We start from the raw sequence: 16,413 nt of genomic DNA on the forward strand, positions 1-16,413 counted from the left end.
AGTCAAACCAGACACAATCCTAGGAGGTAGGCACAAAGCCTTATTCCTAGCTGAGGAGCTAGCATTTGATGAGTACTGGGAGGAGCAATGACAGTTTTCTAGTATGTTGATTGTACTCCAGGATATGCCCCATTCCAAGGATTACTCAGTCAGAAAAACTGGACTCAGTGGGTTTAAAAGAGACAGAGCACATGAAGATGAGGAGATCCGGAGGTGGGAAGAATTTCAGAGGAGTTGATGGAGGGGAATGAACATGATTAAAATACATTGTATGAAATTCTCAAAGAATTAATTATATCATGGTATACTACTTTGTGCACTAAAAGAGTGAGTTAGATCTAATTATACTGATATGCAATGATCATTATATATTTGAGTCACTGGTATAATGTATGATCTCATTTTCAAAATCTAGCTTCTCTTTCTCCACCAGCATGAATATGTTTTATGATCTTACACAGTAAAAAGAAATGTAAGGATGCACTTGAAACATTTTACCATAGTTACTTGTGGGGTAATAAAACTTCATTTTTGAGATATTTCTGTAATGCTTGAATTGTCTGTAATAAATGTATGTAACCAATATTTTAAGTTAATATTTTGAAGCAAAAACAAAGGTTCTCTGTCCCATGTCACAGTAACATTGCTAAATTATTTAACTGAAATCTAAACCTAGGATCTTCAGAAATGTTAATCTTCCTAGATTGCATTTTTGAGGACTCAGTTTTTTTTTTTTTTTTTTTTTTTTTTTTTAAATTTTCGAGACAGGGTTTCTCGGTAGCTTTTGGTTCCTGTCCTGGAACTAGCTCTTGTAGACCAGGCTGGCATTGAACTCACAGAGATCCGCCTGCTTCTGCCTCCCTAGTGCTGGGATTAAAGGCGTGCGCCACCACCTCCCGGCAGTTTTGTTTTGTTTTGTTTTTCGAGACAGGGTTTCCCTGTGTAACAGCTCTGGCTGTCCTGGGAACTCACTATGTAGATCAGGCTGCCTTGGAACTCATAGAGATCCACTTGTCTCTGCCTCCCCAGTGCTGGAATTAAAGGTGTGTGTCACCACTGGCCGGCAGAGGACCCAGTTTTTAAGTGAGGAGGTTTATAAAACAATAAATCATAATGATAAAAATTAAACAGTGTAGAAGAATATAAACAGCAAAGTAAAATTCTTTACCTTGGGATCAGTGATCTAGTCATCTCACTGACCAGAGGAAACCAATATTAGCAGCTACCTACGGAACCGTAGCAATGTTTTAAGAGTGAATTCTGTTTTATACACTTTTAATTTTCTTTTAAGTATTACAGAGAAATAATATTTATTAAAAGCATTTGCTATTATGAGAGTTAGCTATTTTCTAATTTTAATTTTTAATTATGTGTATATGGTTTGAGTGCCTTTGGGTGTAATACCCATGGAAGCCAGAAGAGGGTGCTGGATTCACTGTAGCTGGAGTTCTAGAAGGTTGTGAGCCGCTGGGTACCTGTGCTAGGAAGCTTGGGTCCTCGTGAAGAGCAGTACAAGTTCAATCAATGAGCCATCTCTACAGCCCAAGCTATTCTTAACTGAACCACAAATGTTTGTTGCTCAAATGCTAATTCAGTACTGCTTCACAGTACAGTTGAAGGTCAAATAACAGAATCACGCTGAAATAAACACAATCATTCAGCCAGAAGCAAACAACTATTTATCCTCTAAAAACTTATAAGGCCCGAACCTAGCTCTGTAAGTTACCATCTTTCATTTTATTTACATGGAAGGTTATCTTTTAAGGAAGAGAGAGCAAAGTTCCTTGAGGGTCCCCCACCCCCCCGCCCCGGGTGATACTCACCACATTCTGCTTTGTTGTTTCCTCTAGGGTCTGGATCACATATAACCTATTTCGACAGCGCATGCTGTGTATATCTTCATAGCGGATACTACCGTATTTCTGCAAGAAAGGATTGCAGTGGCTACTCATTCATAATAAATATTCACTTCTCTTACAATTGAATTTCATCAGACTTAATTCTCTGAGGCCTTGATTCTATTTCTATCAGTGACTTTGCACATTTCCATCTCAGTGTTTTAAATATGCTCACTAGAGAAAATTATATCTATCTACAATGTGTCTTGAGTAAGAACATTGGTCAAAGTCTTAGTTTGTGAAAGAAAATCATTTTTTACCTTTTTCTAGAGTGAGACATATTTAGACGTGGTCATCATTTGTGAAAGCAAGTGAATTTAATATCATTTAATGAAAAACAAGTTGAGGCAGAGGAAGTTATACAACCTAAGATCAATTCACAGAACTCAATATTATAGTAAAGTTAGATTTTAAGTTGTTATTTGTTTACATTGCTATTCTTAATATACAAGTACGCCATACAATTATTTATAAATATTTAAATATGCTAAGTAATCATATTTATGGTACATAAAACTTACCTCATTGCATTCTCTAATCAAATCTGTAATATCCACTTTAGTGTGACTGCTTTTTTCATTACTGAAATTTGAACCCTGCTGAACATTTGAAGGCAATGGGCTGTCCTTATTAATGACATTGTCAAAAAACCTAGCCAAAAGTGACAATAACGTAAGAATCAGTGCAACTAAAACAGTTGTAGCAGAGAACAGCACAGCTAATGGTTCTAAGTCAGTCAGAGGTCAATTTTAAATGAGAACACGAGGGAAGGAGTATGAAGAAGAATCTAAAGATGGTTGGGAATTAGGAAAGTGGGTACGATTAGATGCATGGCAGTGAAAAAGAACATGCGGGAAGTGAACAGGTTCAGAGTACACTTTGCAAATACTCCAAACCCATCCAGAATGGAATGAATGTCAGCTCTATAGAGGCTTGAAAGGGGAAACCAGCTTTAAAAAGGAAAACTGAGGCCTTATCTTAGAGTTCCAAAGGCCAAAGGGAGATGTATATATTATTCTGTACAGGATGGGGTTTGATGAAGCTTTACAACAGTGGCCAATTCAATTTTCATTCACTTAACTCATACACATGTATGCATATACATCTAATACTCAAAACCCCATGTGTTCCAATACAAAGTAGCATTCATACAAAATCCACCAGGAAAATAAAATTCAACCTACCTGTCTGATACCACCTGGAAACCAGGATAATTTCCCCTACTGGATACTTGGTTACTAACTAGCTCTTTGCCCCTCACATTACTTTCTATATAGACATTCTAGTTTAAAGTAGAATTGTTAATGTTAGGATTTACTGAATTAATGATGTTAGCACAAATATGAAAGGAACCTAACTGTTCCCATCAGAGTGATATACTTTTCCTGTACTCTATTTAAAGACAAAGGACAGGACTTTGGGCCTAGCCTTTTCTTTCAACCAGCTCTATGACTTAAAGCCAATTGCTTGAAGTTTCTAGGACTCAGTTTCCTCACTGGTAAGTTAAGCAGACTGAACAATGTAATCACTCCTATCTCCACTGGATTTAAAGATTTAAAATTTTTACTTATGTGTATGTCTGTCCATACAACATACATGTTGGAATGCCCATGGAGGCAAGAAGAGGCTATTGAACCCTTGAGTTGGATAGCAGCCTGACATAGGAACTGAACTCATTTGAGATAGCAGCAAACATTCTCATTTGCTAATCCATCTCCCCCAGGCCTACCTCCAGATTTAAATGCTAGAGTTGTTACAATACCTGTTTAGTGCTGTCACAGCTTCTGCATCATCTTTACACGTCAGAAGTTTGTCTAAATTATAGTCAAGTATTGCCAATCCCAGCTGTAAAATGGCCTTAATCCCGTCATAGAAGAAACAGTCCACCACGTTCACTGCGCTTTCAATAGGCAGCACACTAATGAAGAGTGTGAGGAACCACGAGAGAGAAACCGAGGAAAAGAAGGTCATGTCGGTCATGTGTTCCGTCAGCTGAGGAAGGTGATCCCTAATAAGTTCTTCAAACACTGCCTGATCCACCAAGGCACCTGGAAAACATTAAAGCAAGTTAAAAAAACCGGCCACCTTCCGAAAAGCTTTCTTTATGTCTCTGCTCCACTTTCATCCACTTCCTGGTACAGCTCAGCTCACTTCCTTCAAACAGGAGCCCTTTATTGCCTTCCTATAATTTGCACATGTCTGCAGCTGCGAGTTGGTTGAGTGTCATGAACCTAAGAACACTTGAGAAATTCCATTTTTTCATTTGAGGAGTTCCTGAGTCCTTCTTACAGTCAGAGACATGCACTAGATACTACTAATGAGGTGAGATCATCTTCAAAGAATTTATTATCTTTTGTGGTGGTAGGATAGAATTCAGGGCCTGTGCATACTAGACAAACATGCTATCACTCAGCTATATAGTCTTAGTGCAAAAAGAATTCAATCTTGATAGAAGTAAAAATAAATGTACATAGAACTTACGACAAAAGTCAACATAATCAAGACCTAGTCACAGCACTGAAAACTGAGGAAGGTACAAAGGGTAGATTACCTATAGGTATTAAAATGGGATCACAGATGCTTATATATTTGATAACTAAAGACAATGTCACATAATTAACAAAGAAAAATTTGATTCATTTTCTATGTGAACCCATACAAATATAGAGACTTTAAGTTGATTAAAATCTCCCTCCCATCAAGAAACTATTAAAATTTCCTTAGTAGCTCTGGATGTCTCAAATCATCATTATTTTGCCAATCTAGTGTTTATAAACTCAAATTAAAATTTCATTTTCATTACAAAGCAGGCCAGGTCCTTAATTTTGAAAAAGTAACAAACATTTTTTCCAAGTACACATTCAATATTCAAAGGTCTTTGCCTAAGAGTATCAGTCAATGTGACATTTTGATATGGCTTACGTTTTCTGTCTTTCTCAATCTAATTTACCAACTCTTCAGTTTGACTGGCAATTTAATAGGTAAGAAGTCTGGGTCATCTCTGTAATCTCAGCAATTGGGAGGCCGAAGCTATGCACCCTGAGCTACACAGCTGGACCTTGTCTCAACAAGCAAAAGTCCCCCAAATTCACAAATAAAATCACTCTCCTACAAAATAGACAATAGACATTAACATAGTTTAGAAAAGACTAAGTCTTCTGATGTTGAAAAAATTTCTTCGGTTAGAAACTAAAGTACTGTGGCAAGAGACTTGAACTTGGAATGGCTACCAGATGCCCAGGGCAATGTCCCCAGTTAGTTCATTGGGGCACCTGAGGATAGGGAACCTGAAATGAACCTATCCTATAATCATACTGATGAATATCTTGCATATCGCCATAGAACCTTCATCTAGCGATGGATGGAGATAGAGCCAGAGACCCACACTGGAGCACCGGACTGAGCTCCCAAGGTTATAATGAGGAGCAGAAGGAGAGAGAACATGAACAAGGAAGTCAGGACCATGAGGGGTGCACCCAACCACTGAGACAGTGGGGCCGATCTATTGGGAGCTCACCAAGGTCAGCTGGACTGCTACTGAAAAAACATGGGATAAAACCGGACTCTCGGAATGTGGCGGACAATGAGAGCTGACGAGAGGCCAAGGAGAATGGCACAGGAACTTTCAACTGGCGATAGATCGAGAGAGAGACAGAGACCCAAATTGGAGCAACGGTCTGAGCTCTTAAGGTCCAAATGAGGAGCAGAAGGAGGGAGAACATGAGCAAGGAAATCAGGACCACGAGGCGTGCACCCACCCACTGTGACAGTGGAAATGATCTCTTGGGAGCTCTCCAAGGCCAGCTGGACTGGGACTGAATAAGCATGGGTTGAAACTGGACTCTCTGAACATGGCGGACAATGAAGGCTGATGAGAAGCCAAGGACAATGGCACTAGGTTTCGATCCTAATACATGAACTGGCTTTGTGGGAGCTTAGCCTGTTTGGATGCTCACCTTCCTGGGCCTGGATGGAAGTGGGAGGACCTTGGTCTTCCTGTAGGGCAGGGAATTTGGACTGCTCTTCAGTATCAAGAGGGAGGGGGAATGGACTGGGGGGAGGAGAATAGGAGTGGGGATGGGGGAGGGGAGTGGGGGGAGGGGGCAATGTGTGGGAGGAGGGGAGGGAAATGGGAAACGGGGAGCAGTTGGAAATTTTAATTAAAAAAGAATAAAAAAAAAAAGGAAAAAAAAAAGAAACTAAAGTACTCTTCAATTCATGTATTAATAATATTTAGAGTTAAGATCTTCTGGAAGTGATTGGTTCACAACAGCTCTGCCTTAATATATAGATTAGTTAATTCATGGATTAAGGTAAATTTTCATGGAAGCAGATTTGTTATATAAAGAAAGTTAATTCTACTGTGCTTGCTGTCTGGTCATATGATATCCTATGCCACATTATTATGATGTAGTAAGACCCTGCCAACATGCTGAGCAGATGTTGGCACCATGCTCTTGGACTTTCCAGCCTCTTATCACTAATTAAAACAATATAAATTACTGTCTGTGCCATTTGGCGATGCAGCAAAAATAGATGAAGCCAGTGCTCATGTGTAGATATATTTATGCATGCTTGTATGTAAGTAATCTTTTTGTATTTCTTTTTACCAATGATTCGACGATTAAAATAGTCAGGCAGCATTCGTTCACATACAGCAACCAGAAGCCAAAAAGCTTCTTCTTCTTTTGCATATAGAAGCAATACTGAAGTCAAAATGTTCATCGCCTAAATTTCCCAGAAAAGAAACAAAAAAGTGATTATTGCTTAGGTAATAACTGCACTTCTTATTCAAGCATAGAACTTTTGAATAGCAATAATGACAAGTGAGTAATAATAATGGAAATATGAGGACTTGAAGTTAATCCAAAGTAAAGCAATGTATAGTTAGGTTAACATTTGCTAGCCGGGTATTTTATACAGCATTATTAAAGGAAAATGAAAGCTGGGCGGTGGTGGCGTATGCCTTTAATCCCAGCACTCGGGAGGCAGAGGCAGGAGGATCTGTGTGAGTTCGAGGCCAGCCTGGTCTACAAGAGCTAGTTCCAGGACAGGAACCAAAAGCTACGGAGAAACCCTGTCTCGAAAAATCCCCCCCACCCCAAAAATAAATAAAATAAAAAAAATAAATAAAGGAAAAGGAAGCAGTATATCGTGGATATAAAGCACCATAAATAAAAACCAATTAGGCTGATTTCAATGGGTTAAAATATCAATTACTGAGTCTTTAAAACAAAACACATAATTGTGGATGATATTCTAATATTGGAGAAAACAACCTTTATAACTATTTCCTGGAGATTATCCCTTAGATACCAAATCAAATCAATCACTTCATTAATTCACAAAATTTAACACCACCTCCCTATTAAATACTTTATTTTCTTAGTTATTCTGATTCTCATCACTGTAGAAACTCTTTATCTGGTACATGCAATTTTGATTCAAATCCTAGATTTTCTACTAACAAATGGTTTTTACATATATTCTTTCTTTTCCATTGCATTGCTACCTAACTTCCTGCTTATATTGGACAGAAGAGAAAGGGCTTGGAGTTCTTTCAAAGTACCATTTGTAGAGTACTCTCATTATTCAATCTGTCTGGTACTCCTCTGGAAGACTACATTTACAAAGCTGTCTTTACTTGACCTGACGCAGAGTTCATCTAGCACAAAAGCCTTTTCTCTGGAGTGTTTGTTAAAAATAATCAGAGGTAGCTATTGAGCATGTGGCTGCCCGAGGCAATGGCTAACAACTGGGATGAACAAGAAATTAACAGAAACATTTGAGGAAAATCTGGGGGCTTTGAAAAACTCTAGCATATCCTTAGGAATCTAGAAGCCCATGTTCATGCATATTGCTTTAGACACATCTATAGCTTTATGTACACTTTTTTTCTGAGCTACATGGGCTGAAATCCAGGGCTTTGTATATGCTTGGCAAGCACTATATCACTGAATTATATTCCAGCTTGTACATATGTTAAGAAAGAATAAGACCAAGAGCTCACCACTGGCTAATTTTTGGGCTTTTGGCAATCATAAACTGGTAGGGAACAGAAAAAGAAAAGAAAAGAAAGCTCAGTATCATCAGTATTACTCAGCTGTGAACTCTGTGAACTACAATAATGGCTGGCCCTGCAAGACATTGCCCATTGGTGCAACAGTGGAACAAATGCTGTGGGAGTAACCAACCACTTTCTGATCATATGTTTATGGCCCATTCCACAAAAAGAGACCTATACCTGAAACCACTATCAGGTCAAGAATCTATAGCTAGAGATATCATAGATCCTAGTAGAGAATCTACTACTCTTATTCTGTCAAATGAACATGGTATTAAACCAATGCCTATTGATATCATACCCATACATTAAAGTATCTCCTAATCCTCATCAGAGAAACTTTGCAGTAGATGATGATCAACACAGAGAACCACAATTAGCCAAAGTGCAGATAATAAGAGATTACAGAATATTAAGGCATAATGGGAGCATATATACTGCACCACCTCCTCCAAAAGCTCAGGGGTCATTGCAGAAGAGGGTACGGAACAAGGGTAAGAGGCAGACGTGGTGAACAACTACACGGAAACAGTGTCATCTGGATACAGCAGGGCATCTGCAAATATGAACTCACAGTGGTTGTGATAACATGTACAAGACATAATCAAGCTTAAGGCAGCCCAAATCCTAGCACATATAGGGTAGTTGGGTATAAAGTTCCACAAAGTTCCAACCCTCTTTGAGTAGCTATGGGTAATTCTTAGCTGCTTGGAGAGTAAGGGTCAATTTTCTCTATGAATGCATCCCTTGATATGCCTACCATGCTGCAGTGTAAGGCCACACATCCAAGAATATTTAAGCAGCACAAATTGGCGTTGACGGGGCAGGGGAAGAAAAAAGAACGCAAAGTTGGGTGGGAAGGGAAAGAGGGTGAATCTGGGAAGAGTTGGGGCAGAGAGGTCAAAATGATTAAAACATGTTGTGCAAATTTCTCAAAAGATTAATGAAAACATATGTTAAAAAGAAATTTTAACAAAAAAGTTAGGATCACCAAAATATTAAAAAATTATCTAAAATCGTGCACATTTAGGTAACCTAACTAAAAAGATAAAAAAAGAGAGTGAACAACAATTATTGCCACCTGAAAAGAGGTAACATGCGAACAACCATATGTTAACAAATTCGATAAAATGGACAATTGTTTTTGAAAAAAATACCACCCACTAAAACCAGTTCTATAGGAAGGAAAAGTCAGAATGGATATACAATAAGAGATTAAAATAGTAATGGAAACACTTTTTACAAAGACAATGAAGAACAGATGGCTTTATTGGCACATTCTAGTAAATATTTAAAGAAGTAATACCAGTCCTTCACAAATCATGTAAAAACTAAGAGCAAGAATCATTATCCAACTCATTCTAAAAAAATTCTGACACCAAAATTAGAGAAAGGTATTAAGAGACAACTATACAGTAATGTATTTTTTGAATACGAATGTAAAATCCCTCCCCCAAACAATAAGAAACCAAACTAGAGAGCATGAAAAAATATATACTAAAAGCAACTGGTATTTATCCTGGAAATGCAAATAGAGTGCAAAATATGAAAACCAATCAATGAAATGTTTCATTTTAATAAAAAGCACATGATAATCTCAGTGGACACAAAGAAAAAATATCTGACAAAATTTCCTGAGGCCTCAGCCTTACACAAAGAACTACTGGCAAGTAAGGAAATTGGGACTAGGAGAGGGAAGAGACATCAGTGGTTATCCAGTACCAATGGTCATCCCTGAACACATGCATAGGAGTAAATTATATGCACTGAATTGATTATATTTAGGAAAATATATGCATATACATATATACATGCAATAAGAAGTAGTGACAACAGAGGTCATGAATTTGAAGGAGAGTGGAGGGGTATGAGAGAAGTTTTAGAGAGGGGAAAGAGAAGGGAGAAATTGCAATTAAATTATAATATCAAAATATTAAAATTCAATACTCCTTTTCCCTGCTTTGACTTTTTGACACAGAGTCTCAGTATGCAGCCTAGGCTAGACTTGTATTCAAGATACCCCTACCCTAGCACCTAAGTGTTAGGATTGCAGGTGTGTTTCACTGCACTCACATCTACACTCCTCATATTTAAAAAAAACTCCTCAGAAGCTAGAAATATAAAGGAAATTCTTCAACCTGATAATCTACACAAAACCTTCCACAGTTAACTGTATACTTTATGACAAAAGAGTGGTTCTCCCTAAGATAAATAACAAGTCAGATGTGCTAGGGTACACTTGTAATCCCAGCTGCTCAAGAGGCAGGAATGAGAAGATCACTGAAGCCCAGGAGAACGAGACAAGCCAGGAAAATAATGAGATGCCAGCTCAAAAAAGTCAAATAATAATATTAACAATTCCATTTAGCATTATATCGAAGATTATCCATTTAGGCAAGCAAAAAGGAAGAACAGTATTCAGATTGGAATCAAGAAAAATGTCACTATTCAGATTCCATGATTTCTTAATGTGGTGGGCTGAAAGAAAATGGCCCCAAAGGCAGAGGCATATTAGAAGTTGGGACCTTGTTGGAGGAAGTGTGGTCTTTTAGGAGGAAGTGTGTCATTGTAGAGGCAAGATTTGAGGTCTTATATATGCTCAAGATACCACCCAGTGTCTTAGACTACTTCCTGTTGCCTTCTGATCAAGATGTGATAAGCATCATTTCTGCCTACATGCCGCCATGTCCTGCCATGGTGATAATGGATTGAACCTCTTAAAATGTAAGCCACCCCAATTAAGTATTTTCCTTTTATAAGAGTTGCTGTAGTTATGGCGTCTCTTTACAGCTATAGAAACCCTAAGACACATATATTGAAACTTGAAAGAAATCTACAAATGATCTTCTGAAACCAACATAAGCTGAGCGAGGCTAAAGAAGACAAGATTAGTATATAGAAAGATGAATTGCATTGTATTTTATTTTTTATTTTTTTTGGATTTTTCGAGACAGTGTTTCTCCGTAGTTTTTGGTTCCTGTCCTGGAACTAGCTCTTCTAGACCAGGCTGGCCTCGAACTCATAAAGATTTGCCTGCCTCTGCCTCCCGAGTGCTGGGATTAAAGGCGTGCGCCACCACCACCCAGCATGAATTGTATTTTAATATGCTAGCAAGAACTAATAAAAAGAGATAAAAATCCACTTACTATAATCTCAAAAGGATTAAAATACTTAGAAACAAAATTATCATTAAAAGAAGTTTTAAGATTTTACATTGACTTGGGAGGCAGAGGCAGGTGAATCTCTGTGAGTTTGAGGCCAGTCTGTTCTATACAGCAAGTTCCAGGACAGCCAGAACTGCTACATAGAGAAACCCTGTCTCAAAAAAGCCAAAAAAGAAAGATTTTACATAGAAAACTATCTAGTGTCTTAAAAAAAGAAGAAACTAGAGATCTACTAAATAAAGAAGGAAACACCCTGTGTTTATAGTTTGACAGATTTAATATTGTTACTATGCAATATTCCCCAAGTTGATCTGCAGAGTCCATGTAATGGCTATCAAAATCTTAGTTTTACTTCTAAGATGACAGTATATTTTCAACCCATAGCCTAAGTCCCTTAATAATCTCACAAAAGAGAACTGTCTACTGACTTAATTGTTTTTACTCATCTAATAAATAATAGTCTATAATATTTTAGTTATTATCTATTTGTGTTTCGTAGCAGGCAACTACCCAGTTAACATAGTGTACCCCTAAATGATTTTTAGCGAGGACTCCTCCATTGCTTCGAAAATAAAATTCACACTCCTGACCAACCCCAAACTACCCAGTGCTTTCTTCAAATAAATTATTGCATTATTCATCTTCTCCTTTATGAACTAGTACATGAGTACCTGGCCTACACATATTCTTTATTTCTCTCTATTTATATTGGGCTGCACCAATCCTTCCACTTAGAAAGTTCTCTAATTCTATTTCCAAGATTCATAAACTGCCAAGACCTGCAAGTGCTACCTCTTCCATGAAGCCTTCCCTGATCCTCCCAGGTGAAAATAATTTATTATAAATCCTGACCACACTTAGTATTCATCTAATAGTTTGTCTCTTTTGATTTTCAATTTCCCAATGAATATTCATTTAACTACCTATTGTCTGCATATGCATATGGGCACATGTGTACGGGTGTGCTCTTCTGTTGCAGGCACATGTGAAGGCCAAAGATCGATGTTGTGAGTTCTTCCTCAATTATTATTCCATTTTATTTATTTATTTATCTATTTGTTTGTTTATTTTTGAGACATGGTTTATTCACTGAACCCAAAGCTTGCCTTATCAGCTAGACTGGCTGGACAGCAAGCCCTCAGGATCCACCTCTCCCCAGCACTAGACTTGCAGATGCACTCTGCCATACCTGGATTTTCTTTTTTTTTTTTTAAGGTATTTGATCAATTTTATTATTTTTATTAATTTATTTATTTATTAAAGATTTCTGTCTCTTCCCCGCCACCGCCTCCCATATCCCTCCCCGTCCCCCAATCAACTCCCCCTCTCTCATCAGCCCTAAGAGCAGTCAGGGTTCCCTGCCCTGTGGGGGGTCCAAGGACCTCCCACCTCCTTCCAGGTCTATTAAGGTGAACATCCAAACAGCCTAGGCTCCCACAAAGCCAGTATGTGCAGTAGGATCAAAACCCAGTGCCATTGTTCCTGACTTCTCAGCAGTCCTCAATGTCCACTATGTTCAGTGAGTCCGGTATTATCCCATGCTTTTTCAGACCCAGTCCAGCTGGCCTTGGTGAGTTCCCGGAAGAACATCCCCATTGTCTCAGTATGTGGGTGCACCCCAATGGATGAAAAAAGTATGGAATATATACATATTAGAGTACTACTCAGCAGTAAAAAACAATGACTTCTTGGATTTTGCATGTAAATGGACAGAAATAGAAAACACTATCCTGAGTGAGGTAAACCAGACCCAAAAAGAGGAACATGGGATGTACTCACTCATATTTGGTTTCTAGCCATAAATAAAGGACATTGAGCCTATAATTTGTGATCCTAGAGAAGCTAAATAAGAAGGTGAACCCAAAGAAAAACATATAGACATCCTCCTGGATATTAACCTTCATCAGGCAATGAAAGGAGACAGAGACAGAATCCCACATTGGAGCACCAGGCTACAACCCCAAGGTCCAAACCAGGAGCAGAAGGAGAAAGAGCATACCTGGATTTTCTTACATTGATGCTAGAGATTCAGACTCAGGCTCTCATGTTTGTACTAAAAGCATGTTACCCACTTAGCTTTACCTCCTCAGACCTGATCCATATATTTTTGCTGATATGATCTTTATATGATATATCTTTATATAGCCTTAAGTATGTGAGACAGTGTCTTTTACAGAACAATAATCTGATGGAGGAAGGTAATTGGCTAAATAATAAAGAAACTGCCTTGGCCCATTTGATTGGCCAGCCTTTAGGTGGGTGGAGTAAACAGAATAGAATGCTGGGAGGAAGAGGAAGTGAGCTCAGATGCAGGGCAGCTCCTCTCAGAGCCAGACGCGATGAAGCAAGCCGCCAGGTCAGACATGCTGAATCTTTCCCGGTAAGACTAGTGCTACACAGATTATTAGAGATGGGTTGATCGGGATATGAGAATTAGCCAGTAAGGGCCAGAGCTAATGGGCCAAGCAGTGTTTAAAAGAGTACAGTTTGTATGTTGTTATTTCGGGGCACAAGCTAGCCAAGCAACCAGGAGCTAGGGCGGCAGAAACGCAGCCCGCAGCTCCTACTACAATAATCCAGTTGTTAAACGAAAAAAAAAACGTGGTTAGAAACTCTTGATGCTCTTTAGAGGACCTGAGTTCAGTTCTCAGTGCCCATGTTGGGCAGCTTACAGCTGTCTGTGGCTCCAATTCCAGGAGATCCAGTGCCCTATTCTGACCTCCATGTGGCAAATATCCACACAGAGATACACACATATGGATAAATAAAAACAAATATTAAAAAAGAAAATAGTAATATATCAATAGTTAAAAATGTTCCCACTATCAACCTACTTATTTTAATAATATCCGCTATTAATCTCAGTTCTCATTATCATATGTCCCAAAATTTGAGAGTTGAATTTGATAATAACATTTGAAATATGCACATAATATTTGAGATCACAGTGAAGTTATACCTGGCAGTATCCTATTTTAGGATTCCTATATGCATAAGCTGTCAGTACCCGCCTCAGAGCAGATATGCCAGTATCACTCTGAAAGGCTGGGTGCTCAGGCAGAGAGCGGCGTAAATCACGTTCAATTTCTTCAGTAGCCAGGTTGCAGGTCCCTAAGGATTGTTCAACTACTTCAGCATAATAACCAGGATTAGTAGCCATGTCATTAACAGCACCTGCAAGGACAATAACATCCACATTCAAACTGAACAATAACACACAGTTGAGATTTGCAGATAGTGACATATTTGTATTTTATTACCTTAAGGTTTAGGTTTATGCTCTAATAATATCCGAATACACAAAAACAAAGAAAATGAAGAAAAAGGGAAACATAACACGAGTCTACACCAAGTTATTATTTATCAGAATAACATTTTAATTAAGTTTTTTCTTTTAATTTTCTCTTATTGGTAAAGATATGAACCCTATACCCTCCAATTATATACATCTACTAAATTAATCTTGTCAGATAGTAGATATGTAGATATTTAGGTAAGCACATGTAAATATAGCTTTTTCCCTTTTTGACTAGTCTAAACTTACATACTGGCCATCTTTGTGCATAGAGCATAATGTCTAGAAACGACATACTTAATGCCTGTTTGTTAAATGAATAAAGCAAATAATGTAATACCTGAGAAAAGCATCCAGAGCTCTCCCCGCAATGTCTCTGGAATCCCTCTTACAACTAGATCTCGAGTCTTCTTTGTCCTGAACATGCTAACACCACGCCCACATTCAGAAAATAAGATGTTCCAAGATTGTTCCTTCATCTTTTCTTTCAACTGTGATAGAAAAATCAAAGTAAAGAGTGAAAAATTAATCCCTTTAAAATAACTTGCTCATTCTATTTACCATGAAATCATTTATGCAGACCAAAACCTTACAAAATAAAAAATCATATTCACATTGTAAAGTACTAGACCTTTAACATAAAAACTTAAACCCACACAAACCTAACTGATGTAAGAGGTGAAATATGCTGTGAATATGTTTTATTGCCATTGGTTAATAAAGAAGCTGCTTTCAGCCAATGGCTTAGTAGGTACAGCCAGGCTGAAACAGATATATAGAGAGAGTAGGCGAAGTCAGGGAGAAGCCATGTAGCTGCCCCCAGAGAAAGTAGCAAGCTGCCAGCTGAAACTTTACCAGTATGCCACGACCTCGTGGTGATGCACAGAATAATAGAAATGGGTTAGTTTAAGATATAAGAGCTAGCTAGCAATGTGCTTAAGCTATTGGCCAAGCAGTGTTTTAATTAATACAGATTTCTGTGTGGTTATTTCAGGAGTCTGGTCGGCCTGGAAATGAACAAGCAGCCTCTACCAACACCTAACAGTTTTAATTTACTATCATTACTAGTTAAACTTCTAAAAATTGCAAAAGTCTAACACCTAGGAGGCAAAAGCTCCAAACTGCCATTTTTCCCAAATCAACTTGGTTTTATCACAAATTATTAGAAATCTAAGCGACTAAGACTCAATAACCACTATTATCACTATTGATAATGGTCTGAGTGTTGTGGAACCCAACTAGACATACTTCAAACCTCAAAAGTAAATCTTTCTGTTCTGATACCATCAAATATAGCGGTTCTCAACCTATTGGTCGCAACCCCCTTAGGGGTTAGAGGTCGAATGACTCTTTCACAGGGGTCACCTAAAACCACCAAAAAACACAGATATTTACATTCCGATTTATAACAGAGGCAGAATTACATTTATGAAGTATCAACAAAACAATTTGATGGTTGTGGGTCATCACAACATGAATGACTGCATTAAAGGGTCACAACATTAGGAAGGTTGAGGACCCACTGATCTAGTATGTTCTAAGATTTTTTTCATTGACTTCCAATTCATAGATTTAATTATTTTGTTTCCTTACCATTTTAGAATCCAGATTCTCCAAATTTTGAGGGTGAAACACTGTCATTAAAGCTTCAGTGTTCACTGTTTTGCTGCATTCTTTTTGGCAGGCCAAAGGTTGCTCCTCAAAATTATCAGCTGGGCCTGTAGAGTCAGAGCTAACAGCAACCTGGAAAGGAAAGTGAAAATGTGATTGTCCTCAGTGGATGTTCACAGGTTTAAGAAAAATGTGTTTCCGGGCAGTGGTGGCACACACTTTAATCTCAGCAATTGGGAAGCAGAAGCAGGCAGATCTCTGTGAGTTTGCAGGTCTACAAAGCAAGTCCCAGGCTAATTATAGCTGCTATATAGAGAAACCCTGTCTTGAAAAACAAAAACAAAACAAAACAAAACCCAAAAAAACAAAAAAGGAAAGAAA

At 38.1% G+C, this 16,413-nt stretch overlaps 1 protein-coding gene across 1 annotated transcript in view; it reads right to left on the reverse strand.

Annotated features, from left to right (window-relative positions):
- The window catches only part of Tbc1d8b (TBC1 domain family member 8B), a 79,806-nt gene that overhangs the window by 17,638 nt on the left and 45,755 nt on the right, over positions 1–16,413 (reverse strand). Inside the window, exons 8-14 of the mRNA XM_057760080.1 lie at positions 16,015–16,164; positions 14,762–14,912; positions 14,086–14,300; positions 6,509–6,626; positions 3,661–3,946; positions 2,420–2,549; positions 1,824–1,922 (exon numbers count right to left, since the gene is read on the reverse strand). Of these exons, the coding sequence (XP_057616063.1) occupies positions 1,824–1,922; positions 2,420–2,549; positions 3,661–3,946; positions 6,509–6,626; positions 14,086–14,300; positions 14,762–14,912; positions 16,015–16,164 (1,149 nt within the window). The remainder of the gene's footprint in view (positions 1–1,823; positions 1,923–2,419; positions 2,550–3,660; positions 3,947–6,508; positions 6,627–14,085; positions 14,301–14,761; positions 14,913–16,014; positions 16,165–16,413) is intronic.

The sequence above is a fragment of the Chionomys nivalis genome, chromosome X (genome assembly GCF_950005125.1).
Source record: "Chionomys nivalis chromosome X, mChiNiv1.1, whole genome shotgun sequence".
In the NCBI taxonomy this organism is placed as follows: domain Eukaryota; kingdom Metazoa; phylum Chordata; class Mammalia; order Rodentia; family Cricetidae; genus Chionomys; species Chionomys nivalis.